The 27,082-nt window shown below is 44.5% G+C and overlaps 1 protein-coding gene across 2 annotated transcripts in view; it reads right to left on the reverse strand.

Annotated features, from left to right (window-relative positions):
* Positions 1-111: 111 nt before the first annotated feature.
* LOC124631345 (vacuolar protein sorting-associated protein 13D) overlaps positions 112-27,082 on the reverse strand; it is a 43,031-nt gene continuing 16,060 nt past the window's right edge. The window contains exons 32-70 of one of the 2 annotated variants that reach the window (XM_047165704.1): positions 26,628-27,031; positions 26,379-26,541; positions 25,778-25,988; positions 25,209-25,376; positions 24,730-24,896; positions 24,236-24,397; positions 23,838-23,962; positions 23,550-23,687; positions 22,975-23,125; positions 22,708-22,878; positions 22,524-22,626; positions 22,202-22,362; positions 21,992-22,090; positions 21,549-21,730; positions 20,338-20,503; positions 20,028-20,164; positions 19,624-19,864; positions 19,400-19,544; positions 14,664-14,889; positions 14,377-14,584; positions 14,070-14,291; positions 13,786-13,995; positions 13,458-13,694; positions 13,017-13,222; positions 12,688-12,832; positions 12,326-12,525; positions 12,125-12,250; positions 11,935-12,049; positions 10,636-10,819; positions 10,001-10,182; positions 9,514-9,741; positions 9,124-9,314; positions 8,883-9,042; positions 6,699-6,881; positions 6,443-6,617; positions 6,222-6,353; positions 5,430-5,601; positions 3,459-3,702; positions 112-3,382 (exon numbers count right to left, since the gene is read on the reverse strand). In XM_047165704.1, the coding sequence (XP_047021660.1) occupies positions 3,152-3,382; positions 3,459-3,702; positions 5,430-5,601; positions 6,222-6,353; positions 6,443-6,617; positions 6,699-6,881; positions 8,883-9,042; positions 9,124-9,314; positions 9,514-9,741; positions 10,001-10,182; positions 10,636-10,819; positions 11,935-12,049; positions 12,125-12,250; positions 12,326-12,525; positions 12,688-12,832; positions 13,017-13,222; positions 13,458-13,694; positions 13,786-13,995; positions 14,070-14,291; positions 14,377-14,584; positions 14,664-14,889; positions 19,400-19,544; positions 19,624-19,864; positions 20,028-20,164; positions 20,338-20,503; positions 21,549-21,730; positions 21,992-22,090; positions 22,202-22,362; positions 22,524-22,626; positions 22,708-22,878; positions 22,975-23,125; positions 23,550-23,687; positions 23,838-23,962; positions 24,236-24,397; positions 24,730-24,896; positions 25,209-25,376; positions 25,778-25,988; positions 26,379-26,541; positions 26,628-27,031 (7,071 nt within the window). In that variant the 3' untranslated portion in view covers positions 112-3,151. The remainder of the gene's footprint in view (positions 3,383-3,458; positions 3,703-5,429; positions 5,602-6,221; positions 6,354-6,442; positions 6,618-6,698; positions 6,882-8,882; positions 9,043-9,123; positions 9,315-9,513; positions 9,742-10,000; positions 10,183-10,635; positions 10,820-11,934; positions 12,050-12,124; positions 12,251-12,325; positions 12,526-12,687; positions 12,833-13,016; positions 13,223-13,457; positions 13,695-13,785; positions 13,996-14,069; positions 14,292-14,376; positions 14,585-14,663; positions 14,890-19,399; positions 19,545-19,623; positions 19,865-20,027; positions 20,165-20,337; positions 20,504-21,548; positions 21,731-21,991; positions 22,091-22,201; positions 22,363-22,523; positions 22,627-22,707; positions 22,879-22,974; positions 23,126-23,549; positions 23,688-23,837; positions 23,963-24,235; positions 24,398-24,729; positions 24,897-25,208; positions 25,377-25,777; positions 25,989-26,378; positions 26,542-26,627; positions 27,032-27,082) is intronic. The other variant, XM_047165705.1, reaches the window with a different exon arrangement.

Here is a 27,082-nt window from a genome sequence, read left to right on the forward strand (position 1 = left end):
ACGGATGAAAGTTGGCGTAACAAATAAAAATAAACTCACATTCGTCATGGTGTGCTATTAATTTACCCGACTACATCAGACAGGTTGAATGATAAATAAAACAAGATAAAGTTATTGTTGAAAAGTTTTATATCAATGAAATGACACCACAACAGTATTAAATAAATAATTATTCTCTCTCTGACATTCTCAGAATAAATAAATAAATACAAACATAAACCTTCTCCACTTACAGTTTAAGTCGCACTTTGGTAATGTTGGTTAACTAAACTAATCACTACAAAATAACTCTGACGTTACATTGTATTTTATTTTGCTACTAATTATAAACGGATATAATTTTCTGTTTCCATCCTCGTACCATGATACATAAAATATATAATTATTTAAATGAAGCATCCAAACCATTCATTGTTAAGGTGTGTAAGCCCATGTATGTTGCAATTATTCTTACAGAAATCAGATTAATGTTTAGTTACAATAAGTACTTATCACAACCTTTCAATTTGCTAAAAAATTAAATGGGCTCCTTGAAGCTTGCTAGTATGTAACGTCAGAAGATAGACTTCGCTTATAAAATAACGAGCAATCATAAACAAATTCAAACCTTGCACACAATGAAAAGACAGACAAATCGAATCAATTAAACATAAGCACTCCCCAAGGCATGTTACTCAACACATTCGTCTCTTGTCATAACCAATTAATGATATAAAAAAAAAAACAATTAATATTACTGGCAACCTTTTCCCCTAAGTCTCTTAGATATGGAATAATCATTTTCCTACATAATGAATCCTCAGTTACCATAATGTAAGATAACGTCATAATAATGAAAATTTTGAAATAACACAGCTAAATAGATAATAATAGATGGTCATCGTACAATTGTCCGTCGCTACCGAAATTTTATAGAATAGCGATCATACGAATGAAACTGGCAACACTTGACAAGGGACAAGCGGACTTACCCGTATTGTAACATTTGTGGACATTATACTTATTATTAAACGTGTGTATCACTGCGAAGTCAAGGAATCATTACGTCTTGGGACCCGCAATGGAATGTATAACACTTGTGTTGCCAGCTCAAGAAGTTTGTCGTATTACATGTCGATTTGTCATAGGTTTATATCACAGCCTAAGATAATTTTGTTCAATCAAGACTCAGCATAACTCCCACACGTACACAAAATATATTACTCTGGAGCTACATAAAATAATTTATGGATGAATGTGTTTAACGCGTTCTACCTCTCTAAAGTACCACATATTATAGCTCATTATATCTGTTACTTATCTGATATAACATTGATAGTGCCGTTTACAGCCACTGGTTCCCCGGTAGAACGCGCAAAACACTTGATCCGTAATTAGCACTAAAACAAAGTGACGTAGTGGTACACTCGACACGTATCACATAACTAGTTAGTTGCCACGACTTGGTCGTTACTACGTACATACAGAAGAGCACAATCAACACATTACTGTGACACAAATACTTCTACAATATGGGATTAGTTAGTAATGGTGTTTTATTATTGCTGTGTAAGCAGGCATCTGCTGGAAAACGTCGACTGTACTTAGTTACTACTTTCACTAGTAAAAACTATAACAAAGTTACTGCGTTGTTAAATTACAACTTAAGATTAACTAGTTGTAGGCAGTGTTAACTGTTAACGTACCGAAGTTCGACTTCTTACACACTGTCTGGATATTTCAAATTTTAAAAGTCAAAGGGTTTACAACACTTAACCTACGAACTATGATATATTTGTGAAAGTCTATGTTTATCACCAACCAAGACATAAAACTGTAATAAGTCAGTACATTATAACTAAGCAGTTACATGTAGAAACTGGATATAAACACTATTATACTGCCTGTGTATACTGATTGGGTCAAGTTATATTAGAAATAGGATAGAACACACAAAATTGTGAGGAATACCTGTATAGTCCAGGGGCCTGATTCTGCTAATGTAATAGTGTGACAATTGGATAACAATGTAATCTCAATAGCAGCTTTAACCGTATCGGGCATTCTGCTACTAATATAAGACCAATCGTATTTCAATGACTTTTATTGGTTTGATATTGGTCTGCTATTTGGTCTTTAGGGTAGTCTGCTCTAGAATCATATTGCAATTGTAAATCATTTTCAGACAATATGATTCATTATGGAATCACATAAAAAGATAAAAATGTTTATTTACAACCAAAAATTGGGAACAGGGCAGGAGAAAGAAGAACCAAAAATTGCGAAATGCCACATACTTACGCTTCAATCGTAATTGAGTCGTGATTGGATATCAATCGTAAGTCGCTTAAGTAAAATTAGCAGAATCGAGCCCCAGATAATATCAAGATTAGCAAGTGTATAGCTTGTAATATCATTACTAGATTCGCAGTTAATAAAAGAGTATTATATAACATAAGATAGCTCGCAGTGTCTTTTGCAATAATACTTACGAATACTTATCGATCTAGTAGGTAATAACAATATATTAACATATGAAACGTTCAGTCTAATAAAGTTTGGAAGGTCGTCAGCCCAAACGGATTTTCAAATATGTATTTGGAAATAATTTTATACAGAAGGGAAGAACCACACACACATAGGTATATTTGTGCGCGTGTATTATATACTCATATACGTGTATTATAAATCTCTATGCATACATACGTAATTGAAACTTTTGTGTTGAAAATCTCTTTAGGATTTAACATCGATCATAAGCATTTAATCGGTATAAAATGCAACGCCGATTAGGCAGTCGTATCGTTATCGCTAAATTCGTTTACGAATATTTGAATTGGGGCTGCTACATAAAAGAGCTCACCTAAAGTTTGCTAGCTGTCAAGGTGCATCTACACGGTGCAAGTAGCTCGCGCATGTTGAGGCACATGCGCAGGTTACATGCATTTTAAACTTATGCGGGTCAGCGACTCGCGCATATACCAAAACTGAATATCCACCCGTGTGCTCTTGTCACTTGTGGATGTTAACTTGCTCCAGCTACATGGACCGTGAAGACCCACCCTTAGTTCTTAGTCGATTTGAAGAATGGTCAAATAGAAAAGAACTCATGTCAATATTGCTCGGACGTATATGAAAAGGGTTAATCAGTAGGTATTCGAAGACATACAGGTTAGAGGTCGGCGATGGGCAGCAGCGTGTGCACGTGCTCGTGGTAGAGCTGGCGGGCCAGCGCGGCGTGCTGCGCCACCCAGGCGGCCAGCTCCGCGCTGTCGCACTGCACGCGCGGGCGCCGCACCGCGTCCGCGCCGCCGCCGCGCACGCCCAGCTCCACGAAGTGCGCGCCCTCCACCGTCACCACCGTGCACGACACCAGGTTGCTCAGGTGCGTCTCCATCACCACCTGCACGACACTCGTTTGTTGTAATTGCGCTAACACGACACGATGTTCCTAGAGTGATAGCAGGTCGCCGGCGTACCTGCGGCGTCTGGTGCTTGCAGGTGATGATGCGCAGGTAGGTGTCGGAGAGCAGCGCGCGGATGTCGTTGGGCAGGTCGCGCACGGCGCGGTAGGCCAGGAAGCGCTCGGAGTAGTCGGTGTGGTTGAGCGCGTACAGCAGCGCCGCGCCCGCCGCCTGCGCGCCGCAGTAGCGCGGCAGCAGCCCGCCGCAGCCCGCCACGCAGCGCGGCCCGCGCACCCGCGCCGGCACCCACTTGTCCGACCTGCACACGCGACCGCCTCATCACCACCGATGCCTGCCTCGTATATTATTTTCATCCCACCATCTCGGAAAGAGCAGTTTTTCTCTTCGATATCTGACAAACGCCGTTTTTTAAGTCGAGAGCGGCAAAGTGCTTTGATTTAGAACATCGTGTGCAATTCTCCATTTGTGACAATTTTGATAAGACTTTTCAAACAAATACATATTAAATCAGTAAACTACTGCTTAAGATGATGATTCAACTAATTAAGTAATTTTTATTATTATTTTTAGATCGATTTTTAGCCTCATTTTATTTTTAAACTGAGTTTTTAAACGAATAAACTTTAATAAGAATCTTCTTTTAATTTGGTACTCATATGTTGCACTCGAGTGCAAAGATTTTTCACTTTGTGCTCTTTTGATTCCCTCGCTTTCGCTCAGGATTCTAATTGTCATCAAAATTGAGCCCGCGGTCAAAAAGCAATTTTGCTCTCTTGTATCAGTTACTTGACACTGACTTGTTTAAAAATACGCAAACATCAGACGTGTGCACAGGAATCTGCACATAGTGTTCATTGACCTTGAGAAAGCGTATGATAGGGTGCCTCGGGAAGTGTTGTGGCCATGAAAGAGAAAGGTGTGCCTGGGAAGTATGTGGAGTTAGTTCGTGCGATGTACAGGCAGTCCTGTACGTATGTCCGATCGTCGGCCGGCAATACTGACCAGTTCAGTGTGGCTGTGGGCCTGCACCAAGGGTCGGCTTTAAGTCCTTACCTCTTCCTGCTTATTATGGACGCCTTGACGGCGGACATACAGGAGGAGGCACCCTGGTGCATGCTGTTTGCCGACGACATCGTCCTGGTTAGTGAGGACGGACCTGAGATCCAGAGCAGATTGGGGAGTTGGCAACAGAGACTGGAGAATGTTGGCTTAAAAATCAGCAGAACCAAGACCGAATACATGTTCTGCGATTTCGGCGGCCTCTCCAGTCCTGAAGCCATAGCGCTCGATAACGCACTTCTTCCAGTCTGCTCCGATTTCCGGTACCTCGGTTCGCTTATTCAGGGCGATGGCGAAATAGATCGGACAGTTACGCACAGGATTAACGCAGGATGGATGAAATGGCGGCAGGTAACGGGAACAACTTGTGACCCTCGTATTCCCCTTAAACTTAAGGGGAAAATTTACAAGAGTATGGTCAGACCTGCTGTCTTGTATGGATCAGAGTGCTGGCCCACAAAAGCGACGAATGAAAGACAATTGCATGCGGCAGAGATGAGAATGTTAAGAGGTATGTGTGGGGTTACGCGAATAGATAGAGTGAGGAATGAGTATATAAGAGGAAGTTTGAAAGTGGCGCCGGTATCAGAAAAATTGCGTGGAAACCGGCTGTCGTGGTATGGGCATGTGATGCGGAGGAATGAGAGTCATGTTGTGAGGAAGGTGATGAGTATGAACGTGGACGGATATAGTGGAAGAGGAAGACCAAAAAAACGATGGATGAATTGTGTGAAAGTAGATATGGTAAGAAAGAATGTTATTTGTGAGATGACGGCAGATAGAAGAGTATGGAAGAAGAAAACATGCTGCGCCGACCCCAAATGAAATTGGGATAAGGGCAGGAGGATGATGATGTCTACATATATTATAACCTTTCACATATTAGTTTAATCCATTTGTTTAAAACAAAGAGAAGTTCGTTTACTCATTAAAATGGTAGCTATATGACGACGCGTATTGTTGTACCTGCGACTGGTGTCCCTGAGCGCGGAGGCGGTCTCGGCGGCGAGGTCCAGCACGCCGATGACGGGCTTGGTGACGGTGCCCACCAGCCCCTTGCCCACGCCCGCCAGGAACCCGCCCAGCCCCTCCTGCGTCGCGCCCTCGTAGCTGTGCTTCACCAGCGACGTCATACCGCCTGCCGCCAGGATATCTCGTCAGATACGTTATGTCGGTAAACGGCCAAGTTATTAGTAGTGGAGTATGTTTGGTAAAAGACCCAACTGGACCTTGAAGGTGGAGAAGTTGGAGTCGCGCCACAATACGAACTTCAATTCGTTCATGGTGCGAATTCCAACTCATCACATCGATACCTTCCTCAAAGAAGAGTTTTGGCCGAAGGGTGTCGTCTATCGGAGGTTCCGAGGAAGGCTACGCGACACCTTACACAGCCGACACTTCGTGTGCATTAGTTTTATGTTGTTTATATAAAACTAGCTTCTGGCAGCGGTTTCACCCGCATCCCGTGGGAACCTCTGCACGAACCCGGATAAAATAGTCTAGAGCCTTTCTCGATAAATGGACTATCTAACACCGAAAGAATTGTTCAAATCGGACCAGTAGTTCCTTAGATTAGCGCGTTCAAACAAACAAACAAACTCTTCAGCTTTATAATATTAGTATAGATATGTATTTGTGTATGATTTACACGTTATAATGTTTTTGTACTGTATTTTCTATGGGCCTTAGATGCCTGATTGAAAGAAATGAATGAATTAGACGTGAAGTATAGTCGAGGAGTGTGAGCCGTATCAGTACCGAGTATGCCGAGGCCGAGGCCGCGGAAGCCGGCGGCGAGGTGCGCGCCGGGCGCGGCGGAGCGGATGCGGCGCCGCGTCTCCTCGTGCGCCTCGTCGCCCACCACGCGCTCCAGCCCGTCGCCCAGAGACTCTGCAGCACACACACGTGTATCACATCGCTTAACATATACTATACAAAAATTATAGAAATGTATAACCCGAAAATGACGGCTAACGCACCTGTGACCTTAGCAGCGGAGTTGGAGATGCCATGCGTGACGTTTTTGAGTAATGCGCCCACGTTGCCCTCCAACAGTAGACCAGTAACCCCCTCTGACACATCAGCTACGAAGCCCAGCGGGTTACCCAAGAAGTCCACTGACCCGAGGATTTTTGCTGCTTGCCATTTTAACTCCTGCGAAAAATAAACCGATCGTTTATTTTTAGTTGTAACTTCAACTAAGACTTGAAAGAGACGCCAAAACATTAGACTTACATCTTTGAAGTGCGCTAACATCTGCCGGCCGAGGTATGAGGCGGTGTCAAAGACGTGTGCCCTGACGAAGGGCTCGAGCTCGACGGCGGCGTCCTCGAACTTGATGAAGGTGAGTCCCAGGCGACGCTTCAGCGCGCTCAGGGATCCTTCCAGCTTGTTCGCCGTGCACATCGACAGCCGGATCTGACGAGAATCACAAGGAAATTAATACTCACACCTAAACCAAGACCATAGTCCTCGGAGTAATTTGCGGTTAGACAACAGAATACTATTGTGACAAGATCTTAGGAAATCAAGCAGGAATGAGCAAATACAAGCTGTTGATTTGCATCCGTGCCATATTTAAGGACGTAATTATGCTACTGATTCTCGACCCAAATCAACAAAAAAATTGTTACGTATTTTTTTTTTTTCGGAATTCCCTCAATGTCATCTAGCCGTATTTTGAACTTGTGTTACTGGCCTTAAAACCGTGCTACGCCCTCAAACAAACGCAAACACAAAGCATATGCAACGATCATTCATAATTTTCATTCATAAAATTGGGTTACTTCTGAAATACTACGACATAAAAATGACAAAAAAAGTAGTGCATATTAGCTATTTCCCGTCAACTGTATTTCCAATCGATTATTTACGTATTTTATGTCCTCCTCCTGAAGTATGGCACAAATGCAAATCAACACCTTGTATTAAAAAAATGACGTATAGATAGTTCAACTCAGATTTGCGCGCGGCCCTATGTGTGCGTCGGCTTGTAAATATACAACTTTCATTCGTGTGACAGTGACGTCGTCCGAGCATGACGTGTTCTTATCGCTTTTTGTTATGGGTACAGTCGTTTACGAAAATGTCTAGTTCTTCACGGAGAAAATGTTTTAAGGAGTCAGGTAGCGTTTCAAAAAATGAAACAACATTCAAAGCTTTTTATTATTACATTTTACAGTTTATCATTATTTTCTCATACGGCTTTTCAAATTGACATTGACAGTATCTAAGAAATAAATGAAGTGAAATATCTAAGATGAATTAAATACTCCTTACATATTTTCTAGCTCGGGGTACGCGGACAATAAATAAATGTGTGGACTAAGAATGTAAAAGACCTATAATTTAGTATAATAATGGAAACAAAATGTGTGGGGAATTTTAAAAAATTATATTGCTTCGCATAATGTCGACCAAAATAAGACGGAAATAATGAAACTCATAAATGAACGTTTAAGTCAAATTGATGAAGGGATGTTGGGTAATACTTGTCGACATGTACAAAAGAAAAAAGAAGAATACTATAGACATTTTGACATGGAGTCAGAATTTATAATTAACATTGGTGAAAGTAGCGAATCCGAAAATTCATCATTTTATTTTTCAAGTAGCGATACAGAATCATTATAAATAAATAAACTAAATTACGTAATAACTGTACTTTAAACAGCCGTATACAACCCCTAAATAACTGTATTTGTACCCGACTGTACCTTTTGTCACGCACACAAAGTCACTGTATATGTACAAGGGTTACCCACACATAGGGCCGCGCGCACGACTGAGTTGAACTTACTATAATATGTTCTTAGAAATGTAAGTTAAAATTGGACTCATGGAAGATAAAAATTCGCCAGCTTCATTTGAGAACCGTGTGACTATGTGAGCTTACTACACTGTCATCAATTTTTACTATACCCACCTTATTACTATTTATCCACCAGCAACAAGATGGCATAGTTAAATGCCTTAAAATATGCATTTAATGATAGCGAGTTAGCGAACAGACAAAGGAACAAACGGCCTTGGTTAAATATGAAGACTGATACTCACACAAGGATGAATCTACCGGGGTGTTAGTGTGATGTGTGATACTCAATAAAAATTTAGTGTTCCACACAGTGTAAAAATATTCTAACCTTCTTGCATGCCAAGAACTGAGCGCAATGAAAACAAAACATTATTTGTAAGCACACAAATACTAACAACATAATTTTCTTTTTATATGTATAGTGTAATGCTTTATAGTTCTGCGCAAGTAGCAGTAATGAGTTTTTGTAGTATCACATTGGCAATTTATTTTTTTATACTACAAATAGAAATATGTAGGTAATGCAAGAGTGTAAATAGTCTTATTTATTGGGATTTGTATAAGGTCAGGATTTGATGGTCAATCGAGTTATAATCTGGTAGTACCTGGCTGGGTATGATCTTGATGAGCGCGAAGTAGTATCTAGTGCTGTGCAGCGCGGTGAGCTCGCTGAGCATGCGCTGCGTCTCGTAGTCCGCCTCGTCCGGCGCCTCCCGCGCCTCCTCCGCGCCGCGCCACGCCCACGCCCACACCTGCAGGATCAGTCTACACACACCATCGTTTAATAAACGATACTGCAATAATTTGCAAAATTCTGAATTAAGATGTATACGATTGGTCACTTACCTTTCCTCTAGTCTGATAGCCAAGGGGCGCAGGGCCACCACGAGATGTCGGAAGAAGTACGCGTTGTATCTCTTGGCGGGCGCCTTCTGCAGCTCAATGGCGGCGTGCAGCGCCGGCAGCGGGGCTCCACTGCTGTTGCCGCTGCGGTCCGGCAGGCAGTACAGCAGGACGGGGCTCGGGGTGCCCAGCAACTGTACAAGGATAGTTTTTAACGAACATACGACACCTAATGGCATACATTAGAAACATACTACATATATTAGAAAAATATCGAAAGGTTTCAAATCGAAAAGGATTTCCAATAAGTCTGTCAATAGTATACGTGTGGTGTGAAAGCACATATATTAAATAAGATAGTCATCGTTCGGACGAGGGAGACAGGGTACATACCTGGTTGTCCCACTGCATGTGCTGCACGGCGAGCGCGAGCGCGGTGGAGCGCGGCGCCAGCGCCAGCTCCAGCAGCACGGCGTCGAACAGCGCGTGCACCAGCTCCGCCGCCGGCGCGCGCGACACCAGCGACAGCGACAGCCCCGCCAGCGCCACGCGCACGCCCCACTCGCGCCGCGCGCCCGGCGCCGCCTCCGCCTCCGCCTCGCCCTCCAGCCAGCCCGACTCCTGCGGATGACCATGTTTACACTATCCACTCAGCTAACACACTAAACTTAGAATTCAACTAAAATGAGATGTTCTTTGATGAACGTGAAATTTTATGAAAGCGACTGAATACATTTTCATCGTTTTTTTTCAAATGTGTTTGCACCTACCAAGGTTTTCTCTCCGCGCCACCCAAAGGTAGACTGATAGAGAACGCCTAAAGCGTTATGTCCACCATTTTACTGTATGTGCAAGAGGTATTCAATAAATAAATACATACGGGTTCCTTGTGGTCGTGTATATTGACGACGCGCGTGGGTCCGTCGGCACACAGCGTGACGTCCAGCCGGCCGGAGCCGGGCCGCAGCGTGTGCCACGACACCGCCTGCTCCGCCGGTACCGGCGACGTCGGCGACCACCCGGTGCGCCCCGACGCCGGAAGCCCTAGTACTACGCGGGTACCTGTAAACAATGTAAACATACAGAAGGAAAGTGAGAGTGTATAGATCTGTACAATAAAATGTTCTATGCTGATGATTTTTTTTTTTTTCCGGCGTCAAAAATCATCAAATGACCCCTCCCGCTGTGGGTTAGCAGCGGTGAGGGAGTGTCAGACTCTTACTGACTAAAAACCGTCGTGTTCCGTCATAGGCCTTTTATGTACCAGGGCCGCGGTATCTCTTTCGAACAACCCGCAGCCCCGGCAGGCCTTGGCCCTGTTGGGCCCCGCTGGGGTTGCTGACATCTCTTTGAGGAGCGCGTGGAACAACGCGCGCCGTCGACACGGGTCTGTCGTCTAAGCAGACAGAGGGACGATGAGCCACCCGAACTCACCGCCCACAGACCCATCTATGCTGATGATTGGTCAATGTCAGTGTGAGCGACATGATGATGAGGGTATGTAGGAGCGGTTACCGGGCGTGAGCGCCATGCGGCTGAGCCCGTCAGGCTGCACGCAGAGGTTTGCGTGTGCGCAGGCCATGCGGCCCGGGGGCACTAGCCGCCACGCCTGTGTGGACGCGCGTCGCCCGTCCGCGCGCCGCAACACTAGCGCCGACGCGCGTCCCGGCCGCGGCGCCGCGTCCTCGATGTCCAGCACCTGCACACATACACCACAGCATTATGTGCGTTAACCATTGACATATATTCTAGCGATAGACAAGAACATCCATACAAATAATTTACCCGCTTATGTCATCTGTTGACATCTTGTTGACGTATTGTGACATGTAGTCATCCTCATTGATGTTAATTGCAGAAGAGACATAATATTTTCGCTCGTATTTTGCCTACATTCTTCATTACTCAAAAAGTTTATATCTAAGTGAATGCAAAATCATGGAATATATTAAAACCAGGAACTTATTTTTAGGATTCTTTAATATTAATTACGATGTTTTTTTTTTTCTTAAAAATAATAAATCTTAGACTTGAAATGCACTTCCAGTGTGATGCATGTTTGTTGTTGGATGAAATGAATGGATATCGATGTTTATGAGAGGTATGGCTTATATTTCAGAAAAACATATGTAGTTTTTAAGAATGTGGGGAAGCCCGCACCGGGATACTCGACTCGCAGATAATGTAACTTTCTAGTGGTGAAAGAATTATAAAAATGTCCCTGATGATGCGCTGATATACCTTGTAGTGTTTTTACAGTAGCGAAATACATACGAGGTCATATTATTTTTTCTTGAAAGTAAGAACATACCATGACAAAGTGAAGTCTGTTTTCATTAATATTTTACCTACTGCCAGTTTTATGGCACATCTGTTTCTGCACGATTTTTTTAATCCATAATTTTAAGATGGCGGGAAACAAATTAATGCATATTTGTAAAATTGAATTATAAATGAAAAGTATGATATACAAGCGTTGTAATAGCATGAACAGCGTGTAATTTTACTAACTTGACTCTCGAATAGTTTATATGTGTAAGTTTTGTACCTTGATATGTATTTTCTATTTTATAATAATTATATATGAAACGACAATTATTGTCGTTTCATAGACATCCATCTGACGCAGGTGTCAAAATCGCTCTGATTTGCCATTTTGGGCAATGCAAAGTCTGCAGTGCATTTCAGTGTGGCAAGCTTTTTGTTCGGATCGTTCTATCTAGTACGTAGTACATATATATCGATGGCATTAACTAATAATTAGGTATATAACTAAACAAAAAAATATTCTTTTATATAAACAAAAATGTGTACCATAGCATGAGGAGATAACGGCGCATCGTCAGATAATAACGCATCTGTGGGTTGTGGTGGCGAACTACCTTCGTGGATTAGCTGGTCGTTCGGACCGCGCCGCCATAGCTGTGACCTAAAATTTAAAATAATTTTGTTTTATAAATATGCGCCTTATTTATTAATTATAATTAAGTAAATCGCCACTTACCTGTCTCCGTAGCGTTTTCTAGCAAGCACGACCCGCGTGCTGCCCAGCGGCACTTCCAGCACCAGTACATTGTCATCGGGTGTGGTCGCCGATGGCTTTCCGCTCGTATTCACAGTACTATCACCGCTGCAAATAAATAATATAACAGATTGAAGCGAGAGGATTTGTCATAGTATTCTTGGTTGTGTATAATATACATACAACTGCTGGGTGGCGTCGAAGGCGACGTAGATGAAGTTCTGGTAGAGCAGCTGGTGGTGCGCGGGCAGGTCGTCGAGCGGCAGCGCGGTGCGCGGGCCGCCGGGCGCCCGCAGCGCCAGCGCCCGCGCGCCCTCGGGCTCCGCCAGCGCCCAGCGCGCCCGCGCGCGCGCGCCCACCACGCACTCCTCGCCGCACCCCACCTGACAACACACGCACACCATACGTCACATCACACACATCTGATTTAATTCATCAATAACCGTCAGCCCGAGTGTCGTCACTCAAAGTACAAGATAGGCGGCGTAGTAAACAGAAACCTAAATCTATTAACCTCTAATAGGTTTGACCTCTAAGTGACGTACCTGGTGGAACATGATGGAGACGGGCGAGTAGTTGTCGATGCGCAGCGGCGGCGGCGCGCAGTCGGCGTCGGTCAGCAGCACGAACATCGTGGCGCCCTGCGACACCACCTCCGCGCGCACGAACTGGTAGCCGCCGCCCGGCTCCCTACGAAATCACTCATAAACCTTTAAAAATGTCCTAAATTACAAACAATATCATGAAAAATGTGAAGTTAAATTTTTGGCTGTGTAATACAACAATGTTTTAAAATAAAATCCAAATTATAAAGGCACATAGATCGAACAAAATCATAGACATTTGTGTCAATAATGCAATTTCCACATGTTACCTGCAAGCGATGTGCAGCGTCCTGGTGCAGTCTATGCGGAAGCCGCCGGACCACTGCGTGAGCGGCGGCGGCGCGGCGCTGTTGGCGGGCCCCGGCGCCAGCAGCCGCACGCACAGCAGCTGCTCGCGCTCCCAGCGCGCCCAGTGCCACGGCAGGTAGCAGCCTGATACTGCCGACACGTGCGTCGCCATCGCACCAGGGTCGTTCTACATAGAACGGACAATTTATATCAACTTTACTTCTATAATATCATCAACCAACGTCAAATAACTTGAGAAACAGCATGACGAAGGGCAAGTTCTCGTAGAGCTCGTGGTTAGTGGCTGTTCGATACTTGCTCTATCTTCGTCTTCGTCAAATGACAATATATATATATTTTTTCCTTTTATTAAATCGTATTTAACATCCTATACTTATACTAGGTATATAGTGTGTACTGACGAGCGTGGTGGCGCAGCACTTCTGCGCGAACTGCAGGTGGTGCGAGGTGTTGTTGTGCAGCTGGTAGCGCGGCGTGAAGGTGGCGATGTTGGTGTGCCGGTAGCGGCCCCGCCCCGCGCGCACGCGCACCGCCACCGCGAACACGCGCTCCGCCGAGCCCGCGCCGCCCTCCGTCGAGCCGCGGGCCTCCAGCTTCTTCACGCCCACGCCCACGCCCAGGCCGAACGGGGAGCACCACTGCACAAACATTTACAAAATAATATTATGAAAGAGCTCATTGCTGGACACGTTTGTGAGAAGACACATGGCGAAGTAAAGCAGACGTTACCTCCGGCGTGCCGGGCAGGCCGCGGCCGAGGCGCGCGGAGACGGTGGGTCCGCCGTCGGCCTCGGCGAAGGAGAACAGCAGCGGCTGCACCATGCGCGCCAGCTCGTGCTCGTCGAACTGCCCCGCCGCCTCCGTGGCCGCGCCCTCCGCGCGGAACACCAGCGGCAGCCCCGTGCGGTTCACCAGCCAGTACGCCGCTGAGATCGACACCTACACACCATACGATATTAGTCTATTTCAAATACAAAATGGAACAGAATAAGGTATTAATTAATTTTGCTTACTTTAATTCCATCAGTCTTCTTAATAGTGACCCTGGCATTGAGATAGAGCCTCCTGCCTCTGGTGTCCCTGAGCTTGAGTCGGGCGCTGAAGGAGCCGTTCCCGCTGCCGCCCACCGCGGCGCTGCTGCTGTTGCCACTGCCAGAGCCACACACACTCAGTGCCGTGGACCAGCCGAAGCCTTCCAGCTTTACGCTTACTTCTACGCCTTCCTCCACATTTACCTATAACACCATATAACGTAATAGAAACTTTAATATATACACTTCAGGTTTATGAATCCGATATTCGTCTTGTGTAATTGTTTACCTCATGGAAAGGCATGGTTTCTCCGGGCGGAATATTGCCGGAAGCAGTAGTAGCGCCGGAGCCTGTTGAGGCGGGATTGGCGCGGTACTGCAGCTCTAACGGCAGCAAGTTCTCTAGCCTCAGAGCCGGTACCAGAGTGAGCGTGTGTCCGGCTATAGGCGGGCCCCTATCTGGGGGGAACCTTTCCCGGACTATCACGCACCCGAACCTATGAAAATATTTACAGTTAATGAAGCCAAACTTTGTAAATAAACTTAAAATTAGAGAAGTATGAGTGAGGTAGTGACCTGTAGACGTGGTCGGGCGGCGCGCGGCACTCGTAGTGCAGCAGCGCGGCGGGCGCGGGCGCGGCTCGCCAGTCGATGGGGGCCGGCGCGGGCGCGGGCGCTGCGGGCAGGCCGGCGCGCAGCAGCGGCCGCGTCCACAGCGCCGCGGGGTGCGCCGACAGCGGCGCCGCCCACGTGGCGCCCGCCGCCACCTGCGCGCACCGCACGCCGCCGCTGCTCCACTGCGCTGTGATCGAAACGAAACACATGCTCAACCATCACATTACATTCTAAACCTATTCAATACAACTCGTCTACAAAGAACGCTATTAATCTCTAAAACATCTACAAAAATCTCTCAAATCTATTAATCTCTAAAACGTCTACAAAAAACGCTCTCAAATTAAATTATACTATATATGACTACTGCATACTTTTCATAGGCGAAAATGACATACGAGAGGAAAATTATATAGACACTATAAATGAACTGAAGAAGACACTCCAAAAAATCAATTTCACGAATATTGTTGTCTGTATCCCAACTTATATAACAGGAGCACAAATATATAACTACAAAGTGGAGATGTTTTCCAATTATCTATACTTAGCACTAGAAAATCAAGATAACGTATATATTTTTGACAGTAATCGTGACCTTACACTTGAGATGTTTTCCTACATAACGGGAAAAATAAACAAGTATGGAATAAGAATTATTTACGACCAAATCATGCAAAATATATTAATTGACATGGAATTATTCAATCGTATGGACACACAAGGACAAAAACTTAATGAAACTATAACCCAGCTTTTTCGTAAATAAGTATTTATATATAATGCATCAGAATATAGCTGGTCTTATAAATAAAACAGATGAATTAACCATATGCTTAGATGAACTTTCGAACAGAAATTCTAGCATAGATATATTATGCATCACAGAGCACTTTATGATGAAAGGCCAAGAAAACAATTTGAATATACCTAACTTTCAACTGGCCACCAACTTTAGCAGGCTTGAAAGCAGGCGAGGCGGAGCCTGTATATTAGTAAAGAATGGACTGCATTGGAAAAATTTACCAGAAATAAACAAGCTATCTGTATCAGGTATATTTGAATGTTGCGCCGTAAATCTTGTTAATTATAAAATGGTCATTGTATGTATCTATAGAGTTCCAAAACCTGATAATTTAAATACATTTTTCTGTAAATTAGAGAAATTATTGACATTGTTGTGTAAATTAAACTTAACTAATATAGTTTTAGCGGGAGATTTCAATATCGACTTGTTAAAAACTAATAATGTAACTAGAAACTTAGAATATTTGCTGCTAAACTTTAATTTCCAATTAGCACTGAAGGAACCGACAAGATTAAAGTCTCAAACATGCATTGATAATTTTGCTCACAATTTTCGACAAACCTGCAAGACGGAAGTGCTAGAATTTGCTTTATCGGACCATACAGCGCAAATTTTAAAATGCCCTATTAAAACTAAATGTGTTATTGATATTTGGCGATCAAAACGTAGAGATTTCAGTACAGAAAACATGAGAAAATTTAAATCCTATATAGCTAGCCTCTCGTTTTCGGATATATACAAAACTAATGACCCTAACTGTGCATATAAAGCCTTCATGGGAGACTTCAAATTGTTGTATGACTTATGCTTTCCTTACCGTCTTAGTACGATAAAGGTGATTCGGAAAACTAAATGGGTATCACGGGGTATTAAAACATGTAGCAAGAAAAAAAGAGAGTTGTTAGAAACTCTTAGGAAAAACCCGACAAATACTAATAAGGTAAGCTACATAAAATATTCAAAGTTATTCCGCAAAATAATAAGATTGACACAAAGAGCACAAAATAACTACAAAATAAAAACATCTCAGAACAAAATCAAAACAGCTTGGCAAATAATAAATAAATCTAGATTTAATATACCAAATAATACCATCGACAAAATAAAATTGGGAAATACAACAATCACTAATCCTAAGCAAATAGCAAATGCATTTAATAATTATTTTATTGACAAAATTATTCCTTCCAATAACAGCAGCACAAATGTTACGTCCCTAATAAATAAAAATACTGTTTCACTCTTTATGAACCCTAGCATACCTAGTGATATACATAAAATAATAAAAGAGTTAAAAAATAGCAATAGTGCGGGATATGACGAAATCGTGACAAAAGTAATCAAATATGTGAATGACGATATCTGCCACCATCTGAGTCACATTCTTAACCTGTGCATTTCCGCGGGCACTTTTCCTAATGATTTAAAAATTGCATTAGTAAAGCCTTTATTTAAAAAAGAAAACCGAGAATTAATGGAATTTTATCGCCCAATAAATTTGTTGCCTATTATTGGGAAGATATTTGAAAAATTTATTTATACGGAAATTAATAGATTTTTCGAGAAATCTAATCTTCTTAGTCTTGAACAAAAAGGGTTTAGGCAAAAAAAGAGCATTAACTTAGCCATACATGACTTTTTGAAAAATATTATGCAAAACGTTGACAAAACTAACCCGATTTGTGCAATTTTCTGTGACCTAACACAAGCATTTGATTATGTTGACCATGGTATTTTACTTGACAAGCTTGAAACTTACGGAATTAGGGGCAACGTTTTAGACCTTTTAAAATCATATTTAACCAATCGCAAACAAATTACAGTCATTTCAAGAATAAATATAAACACAAAGAGAGAAGAAATCTTTAAATCAGATGAGCGTATGCCTAGTTTTGGAGTGCCCCAAGGAAGTGTTCTTGGTCCATTGTTATTTATTATTTATATAAATGACTTCCCAAAAGCGACAATTCACCCAATGTCTCTCTTTGCAGACGATAGCACAGTTGCCATAGCATGTAAGGATAAAAAATCATATAAAAATGACGTAACTGAATCACTTAATTCGATTATTAAATGGCTTCACACTAATAATTTAAGAATTAATTTAAATAAGACTAATATCATTCATTTTTCGCAAAGACCTACTATTTTATCTGACTTTAATATATTTCATGAAAGTACATTAGTAACTCAAACTCATGACGTTAAATTTCTAGGCTTAACAATTGACGAAAAACTTAACTGGAAACCACATATTAACAACTTGACCAAAAGAATAAGCAGTTCCGCGTATGCACTGTATAAACTAGCTCATGTTCTCAATACTGATTCTATCATTATGGCATATCATGGAATAGCTGCATCATTGTTGAGATATGGAATCATATTTTGGGCTAACTCACCTGATTTTCAGCAAGTTTTCAAAGCACAGAAAAGATGCATACGATCTATGTTTCGAATTTGTACAACAGATAGCTGCAAACCATATTTCGTGCAACACAGAATCCTAACGCTTCCGTCGATATATATTCTGGAAATCGCACTATTTGTTAAAAAAAATCCTCAATTATTCCCACGATTATCTGATACAGTAGTCAGGAACCGGCGAGATAACACTAGATTAAGAATTCATGGATCAAAGACAGAGCTCATGAGAAAGAGTATTTTTTGCATGGGTCCCAACATATATAATAAATTACCAACAGAACTAAAAACGTTGAATATAATGTTGTTTAAAAAAAGATTAAAGAATATTTTAGTGAACAAATGTTATTATAATGTAAAGGACTATTTGAATGACTCATTTTAAATTTGTTATAACAATCTGTACTGTATAATTATTCTTAACATGACATTAATTACTTATTATTATTATTTGGGACTAAATTTTAATTTGACTTTAATGAAATTTTTTAATTTGTACACCTTTATAGGTAAAACATGTTGGACTATACTGCTTATTTTAACATCATAAATACTGTGTAACATTGTATTATCACCCATGTTTAGAGCAAATAAACTGATTTGATTTGATTTGATTTGATTTGATTTATTATTACGAAGCTTATGGATATTTTACAGCGACCCACAACTATATTTTCACTAACGTACCTAAACGAACACGGTGTACATTAAACCATCAACCTTTTAGTACGTAATTAAGTGTTTACAACTGATCTCTATATCTAAGCTACTGTACGAGTCAGGAGTAGGTACCGCAGTTGACAAACATAGGGTGCAGCGGGTGCTGCAGCGCGGCGCCGACGCGGCGGGCGGCGGGCAGGCGGGCGCGGGCCAGCGCCGCGGCCGCCGCGCGCGTCGACACCAGCGCGCGCGCGCACGCGTACACCGCACCCACAATAACACAACACTGTACACGGGCAGCGCCACTGCCGCCCACGTGGGGGCTCTCCCATCCTAGTGCCTACCACAGTGGCGGATCTACCCTTGTGGACAAGCCCACAATCCTTACTCTCCCTAATTCGCCCTTTAAACTCCCTCCTCACGTACTCAATTACGTCTTAATGTGCTCCCCTTATATTCACCCTCATGTACCATCCCTATGTACCTTATACACTTTGCTCTTACTTCCTTATAAGCTTCGTTAAGTACTCTCCACATGTACTACCCCTACGAACTATCGCACTATATGTACTGCTTGATGTACCTGAATTTATTGAATATGAATTTTCTGCCATATCGGATGGCCTACCACGCACCCTAGCGTTGTCAATTGCGGTCACGATACTACCCTAACTACTTTCGGTAATCAATGATATTGGAATTATAGGAGGAAGAGGGACCAACACAGAGTGAGAAGTATCATGCATGTTATTGAAGCTACGGAATCTAAGTAAAATGGTATCATCAATTTGTAAAATATCCTTACCTGCTGATGGTGCGTGGTCCACTCTCACTTCGACCGGGTGCGGCAACTTGTTGACGAGCTGCAGCGCCGACCGAACCGTCACCAACTTGCGCGCTGAACCCTCCAGCGATACCTCGAACACGATGCGGGCCTCTGCACCGGATTTCTACGACGAATACAGTGTAACCTAAGATATGGCATCCACCAATTAACAACAAATAAAATTCGATATGTATGATCCTCACGGCATGCGTAAGATTCCTGAAGAAGACTCCGACCCTGTCGACACAGACGGGGTCGGGCGGGGACCAGCCGTCGAGGCGTAGCGCGAGCTGGTTGAGCGAGGCGTTGTGCCCGGCCAGCGCGGCGGGGGCTCGGCCGCGGCGCCGCCCGCGTCGCTGCCCGAACGAGAAGGGCTCCGTCTCGCCTGCGCGGACCATCATCCACGAGTCGTCGGGCCCTGACCATGTCGCTTGTTCCCGCAACCTACATAATGAACTTATGAAAATTCGGCTGGTATTCATTGACGAAAGTTAGTGCTATACTATTGGGCTTTAATCAGGAAATCTCGTTAGTTGCAAAGTGGAATAATGCTCATAGATATCGGTGGCTTCGACATTGACAGATAAATAAGAGTCGCAGTACTCACACGTCGGAGGTGGTGACGAGCGTGGTGAACCACAGGCGGTGTCCGGTGTGGTTGCGCAGCGCGTAGGGCACGAAGGGCGAGCGGCGCCGGTGCCCCGCCGGGCTGCCCTTGGGTGACTGCTCCTGTGTGCCGGAGGACTAGTGAACCGAAACACAGCCTTCTATACTCTAGCCAGACTGGGGTGACAACCATGATTGTGATGCTCACTGACTAGGATGACCATTTCCAGAGACAAGTGTGACAATATTGTGATCGACGTTTTATTAAAATAATTATAATGCACGTGAACTAAGAAGAGTATATCAGTTACCTGCGGCGCGTAGTAGTCGGCGGTCCAGTTGGCGCGCACGAGCTGCCACAGCTCGATGAGCGAGGACGTGACGTTGGTGTTCAGCACCTCGGTGGACGACACCTCCATCTGCACGCGCCCCAGCGACAGCTCGCTCGTCAGGGTGTTCTCCCAAGACGTTTCGAACCTAGCAAACATAGTACATTAAACATTATCCATCATCATGATCATCAGCCTATAGCAGTCCACTGCTGGACATAGGCCTCTCCAAGTGCACGCCACTGAGATCGATTTTCGGCTGCTCGCATCCAGCTCCTGCCAGCCGTCTTGCGCAAGTCATCACTCCACCGTACCTGAGGACGTCCTACACTACGTTTGCCGAGGCGTGGTCTCCACTCTAGAACTCGTTTACCCCAACGGTTATCGGTTCTTCGGCTAATATGGCCAGCCCACTGCCACTTCAGCTTGCTGATTCGGTGGGCTATGTCGATGACTTTGGTTCTCTGACGGATTACCTCATTTCTGATACGATCCCTCAGAGAAATGCCAAGCATAGCTCTTTCCATAGCCCGCTGAGCGGCTTTAAACTTGTGGACCAGCCGTACCGTCAGTGTCCACGTTTCGGCTCCGTAAGTCATGACAGGTAGGACGCACTGATTGAAGACTTTTGTCTTTAGGCACTGTGGGATCGACGATGTTAGGACTCGACGTAGCTTCCCAAATGCAGCCCAACCCAACTGAATTCTCCTATTCACCTCGTCCTCAAAGTTGTTTCTACCTAACTGCAATGTCTGCCCGAGGTATACATATTTCCGAACAACTTCGAGAACGGCGCCGTGTATCGCAATCGGTTCCGGTAGAACATGTTCATTAAACATGACCTTGGTTTTGTCCAAGTTCATCCGTAGGCCGATGCGTAGAGAAGATTCAGCCAGGTCGTTCAGCATCTGTTGTAGGTCCTGCAGCGTTTCCGCCATGATGACGATATCGTCAGCAAATCGCAAGTGAGAGATGTGTTCGCCATTGATGTTGATGCCGCGTCCTTTCCAGTTCAGCGTCTTGAACATATCCTCCATTGCATTAGTGAACAGTTTCGGGGAAATAACATCCCCTTGTCTCACTCCTCGATGCAACGTTATGGGCCTTGTTTGCTGATTCTGTACTTGGACAAACATTATCCTTACTAATGATGTTATGACGTTAGTTTCTTCTGCTATGACGTGAGGACGTACCTCCAGGGTTCTACCACCGGTTCCCAGCCGGAGAGCGTGCGGTTGTAGTAATCTATGGTTAGTAGCGCCGCCAGCCGGCCGCCGCCCGCGCCCGACGAGCGCTGCAGGATGGACCCACCTGGGCCTGCCGGTGTCGACACCAACATGGGGTCTTCGAATGATTCCTCCACTTTACGCAGGTCCTGGATTTTACACAATTATTTTTAACACGCTTATTTTAACTTCACTTGTAACTATGTATGTAAGGAAATCTTGGAATCTTGATTTGACCCACTTTCCGGTCTTCGATTAGGATTCAATTTTGTACACTCTCTGAGTTCTGATGACCATACATATATACACAGCTAAGATATGTTACAAAAAGTGTGTTTTTTTTAACTATTCATTTTAGGCAATTTTTTAATAGCAGTATACTTTTGTTTATCTTTTTTAGAGTTGCATACCTGATCAACGTGCAGTTCGCTGAGGGACACTTCCAGTAGCGGTACATCAGAGTCCAAACAGTCGTCAATGACGCACAAAGTGATACAGTCTGCTGCCACCTTTAAACAAAAGGTCAAAATAAGTCCAGTTTCACCGCCTTTTGATAAAACCACTTTTGCTAGATAATAACTATGAACACCAGCTGGGTTCGTCTAAAATATAGATGGTACCTGCACGGCCTTGAGCGGGAAGATGGCGGTGTTGTGCTGGTTGCGCGGCGGCGGCTGCGCGTGGCGGCGCCAGCGCGGGCGCGCGGGCCAGGCGGGCGCCGCGCGCATGTGCACGCTGTTGGCCGGCGCGTCCGCCTCCGCCTCCGACACTACCGACTTGCCTACACAACCAGAAACACTTTCATAAAGAAAGCCAACGCATCACCTAACCTTCATATTTTAATAACTATTTTCGATACGACAGATACTTTTCCGACGGTCAACTAAGTACATCAATATACTAATAAATAACTAGTGACAAGATAAACTATATAAGACTTACCGGACAGAGCTGCTCTCGCCTGCACCGGTAGGGACTGCAACATTGCGGCGAACATTCGCATGTCGTGATAAGATAACCGCAAGTTTAGAGTACTCATCGCAACCTGAAACAAAATCACTATAATGTTAACACCTAAATATTTTAGAAAAATAACGTAAGTAAATGATAGGTGAATTGAACTTACATGCAGCACCCTATCAGCGTCAATAGCAACGTGTAAAGCAGCCGGCTCCACAATAGACAGTGCGGTCTCCTCTTCTAACCCGAGGACGCAAGAAAATACTTCCAGTTCATTTAGCTCGCACGATACCGGCTTCTGTGCGTCTGCGCAGCGGTATGTTATTACTGTTGTACTCTGGAATAAAACGGAAAAATTACAACATCAAAAACAAACGTTACATTAGTACAAGAGAAAAATAAAAAAAATCTCTAAGGTGTCCAGGTATGTTACCCTGAGTATGACGGCGTTGGTGTCCCACACTGAGGGGTCCTCGACGAGCACGAGCTGCGAGTCGGTGACGTTGAGCTTGAGCTCCATCTGCGGCTCCTCCTGCGCCGGCGCCGGGCTGGCGCTGCTGCGGGCTGCCGACAGCGCCTCCTCACTGTCACACAAATATACAAAATATAAAATCATTTATTCAAACTTGGCTGCAAAATAACACTTTTTAAATGTCAGAAAATTTACAAAACACAGCCTCCAAACCGCCCACCGTTTAACACTTCCTATGTGTTTTTTTCTGGGAAAAAGAAGTGGCACAACAAACTCCCCAGAATAACACTTTATATTACACAAACTATAACAGAGTAAGGTATAGTGTTCACCTAAAAAGAATGTCACTTAAGGAACTCAACACTAATGCTTTCGACAAAAGGTGAGCCCATAGCATGGTGCGCGGATGCTGAAAGACGTGATAGAGTGCCAAGTGTCAAAAGAAATTCAGACTTTACCAAATGATCAGTATAAACCTAAAGAGGGGAGTGTTCAAACGGCAGTATTTGTTGCTAATAATGTGATGTACAACTTACAGGTGCATCTGATCAGGGTCGGCAGGAGGTGGCGGCGGCTGCATGATGAACTGATTGGCGCATTCCCACCAGTCCAGCACCGCCATCAGTCGCATGTTGTTCACTAGGATCGTGTACGCTGATGAGTCACGACGTTTTCTGCACACGAAACGAAATAAATTACAACTATGTGCATAATAATAATAAAAAAAAAACTTCGGTAAATTTTCGCAAAAAGGTCTGACCAATTCAACATAAAAAAAAAACATCTTCAACTTATTCGCCGTTGGGTAAAAAAAAAATCCTCACCTGGCATGTACTTCAGCCTGCACGCTGTGACGCTGCTCAGGCATCGGCTGCACAATATGACTGAACACGTTGCCTCGCCTGTTGGCTGGCTCTTTGGTGTACCGGGTATCACTCACTAAGATTTCCTGTGAAAAAAAATACATCAATTAAATTAACACTGGTAATCTATACTAGTATTTTAAAGCTGAAAGGTTTGTTTATTTGTTTGAACGCGTTATCTCAGGAAGTACTGGTCCGATTTGAAAAAATAGTTTTGTGTTAGATAGCCCATTTATCGAGGAAGGCTATAGGCTACTTTTCATCCGGGTTCGTGCAGAGGTTCCCATGAAACCGCTGGCAGAAGCTAGCGAATATTATATGTAAAGTCCCATTTATTTCCTCCATGGTTGAGCAATTACCTGTGAGACCAGGTCTATATCCTGGCTGAGGTCGGAGTAGGTCTCCACGACGAGCCTGGACTTGATGAAGTTGATGCAGGCCAGTGAAGACACGCCGTGTTCCGGCTCCAGCTTCACTGTCACGTCGTGCAGGTCTAATTTCAGAGAACTTGTAGTCCATACCTGAAGAGATTACAAGTAAAATATTCTAGGAGCTTAATTTCGTGGATTTTTAAGATCTACATTTTTTTATAGTAATGTAGAAGACGGCCGTTGTAAATAAATAATAATAAACCTATGATTTACAAATAATACTTGATTTTGACTATAATATTACTATCGAATATAATATTATTTACCGTAATATGGAACGTAGTGCGGGCAAACTGTGCGGCGATGTATGGAATGTAGGATGTCTTTTTAAACCTATTGTTTTCTTATGTAAGTTTTTGTATGTGACTGTTTGTTTCCTAAATAAAATAAAATAAACGTAACAATAGTTGGCTTGTACTGACATGTTGATGGCTATGCATCTGCGGCGGATGCAGCGGCTGTCGCGGCAGCAGGTCGTCGGTGCCCTCGGCCAGGTTGTGCGCCAGCACGCCGCGCAGCAGGCGGTACTGCGCCGGGTCCAGCGCGCACTGCAGCGTGCTCAGTGACCCCTGGATCGTCATGTCCGGGACTGGGAAAACAACAATATAGAAGTCAGAAATCGTCGTAACACAAAATCTTTTAAACGTCCGTTGAACACTTCTCTAGAAAAATGTCAGATTATGACGTTGTAATAAGATTCATTTTGCAGCCACACTTTTTTTAGACAAGTGTTCAACAGATGTTTAAGTTTTGTAGTAAGGCTGAAAATGTCCATATTTAAATCGATATATGTGTGCTTTAAAGTCTACATGAAACTGAGAAAATAAAGTGAAGCAAGACTATCCTGAAATTTAAATATTAAAATTTGAGAGTGAGTTTTGGCTAGCAATAGGTGCCGTACCGTCGTGGGTGTCGGAGAGGTTGTGCTCGACGTGCAGCGCGAGGTCGGCCGGCGCGCGCAGCAGCGGCGCGCCGCGGCGGCGCACGCGCAGCCCGCGCCCGCCGCGCGCGCCCCACAGCGCCACGCCCGCCAGCCGCACCGCGCGCACGTCCAGCAGGCAGCGCGACCCTACACACGTCATCATACTTTCTTATAAAATCCTCGCCACAAGATAACAAACAAAAATGTATCTAACATTTTAGTTACAGACAAAATAAGAATGAATCCCTACAAGTATAATAAATGTGAAAGTAACTCTGTCCGTCTGTCTGTCTATCTGTCTGTTACGCTTTCACGTCTAAACCACTGAACTGATTTTAATAAAATTTGGTACAGAGATAGAGTTAACCTTGAGAAAGAACATAGGGTAGTTTTTATCCCGGACTTTTGAAGAATTCTCTTGAAAATGTACTTTACGCAGGCAAAACCGCGCGCGGAAGCTAGTACTAAAATACAAAGATTTATTCCCAAAACATATTTTTACGACTACTCACTATGAAATGAAGGTAACGATTACAAAGAGTACTAACCATTGCTAGGATCAGTGCGAGTGCTGACGGTGCCGTCGTCGCCGGCGTACTTGAAGCAGTTGTCGAGCGTGAGGTGGTCGAGGTGCGCGGCCAGCGCGTCGCGCGCGCGGCCCGACACCGGCAGCACGATCACCGGCGCCACGCAGCGCAGCCGCAGCCGCATGCGCGCCGCCCGCCCGCCGCCGCCCAGCGTGCCAGACACCACCGCCACCTGTATACACATCATCTCTCGAGCCTTTTCCCAACTATGTTGGGGTCGACTTTCAGTCTAACCGGATTCAACTGTGTATCAGTATTTTACAACGAGCGACTGCCTATCTGACCTTCTCAACTCAGTTCACCGGGCAACTAAATACTTACTCCTTTGATGTCCAAGATATACTTAGTAAGCACATACAACTTCGAAAAGCTGCATTGGTACTTGCCTGACCTGGAATCGAACCCACGCACTCATACTCGAGAGGTTGGTTCTTTACCTACTAGTTCACCACGACTTTTTTACACGTTTTTATACATCAAAATTATTTTCACTGTCTTAAACCTAAAAAAAAAAATTGAGACTCATAGACTTCGATATAATATAACTATAACATGAGTGTACCTTAAGCCTGGCTTGCATGATGACTCGGCGTAGCAGACTGAAATCCCTGGCGAAGGCCTGCAGCTCCTGTACGAAGCGCTTGGTGTGCACGTACGTGACAGGACCCATCTCTATGCTCAGGCTCGTGTCGTGGCCGGCAGTCGCCGCGTCGGCCGCGCTCAGCCTACACGTACAGGTAATTTAAGTGTTATTAATGTAGATAAGTCATAGAATAGACAAATACAGGCTGCAACGTCTGCACGGCAGTACCTCTGGTAGGTGAAGGTGAGCGCGTGGTCGCCGGAGGTGCGGAAGCGGTCGCGCCACAGCGCGGCGTGCGGCGTGAGGTCGGTGAGCGCCATGCTGCCCAGCCGGCCCTCCAGCCGCCGCCAGCCCGCGCGCGCGTCCGCCCGCGCCACCGCCCGCGCCCGCGCCACGCGCGCGCGGCACGCCTCGCCGCGCCCCGCCACCACCAGCACGCCCAGCGCGCGCACGCGCAGCTCCGTCTGCCGCACGCCCGGCGCCGCCGCGCCCGCGCGCTGCGGCTCCGGCCCGGGCCCGCTCTCCGGCACCTCGTCACCCGCTATGCCGAAGAAGTCCAGCACTGCCACCCAGCTATCGATGCTCACCACCAGATTTAAGCAATTGAAGTCCACTTTCGTAAGTTTATATATCTGCCAAAAGAATTTAAATAACCAGGTAAAGTATATATGGCAACATACAAG

Source organism: Helicoverpa zea, chromosome 6 (assembly GCF_022581195.2).
Source record: "Helicoverpa zea isolate HzStark_Cry1AcR chromosome 6, ilHelZeax1.1, whole genome shotgun sequence".
NCBI classification, from domain to species: domain Eukaryota; kingdom Metazoa; phylum Arthropoda; class Insecta; order Lepidoptera; family Noctuidae; genus Helicoverpa; species Helicoverpa zea.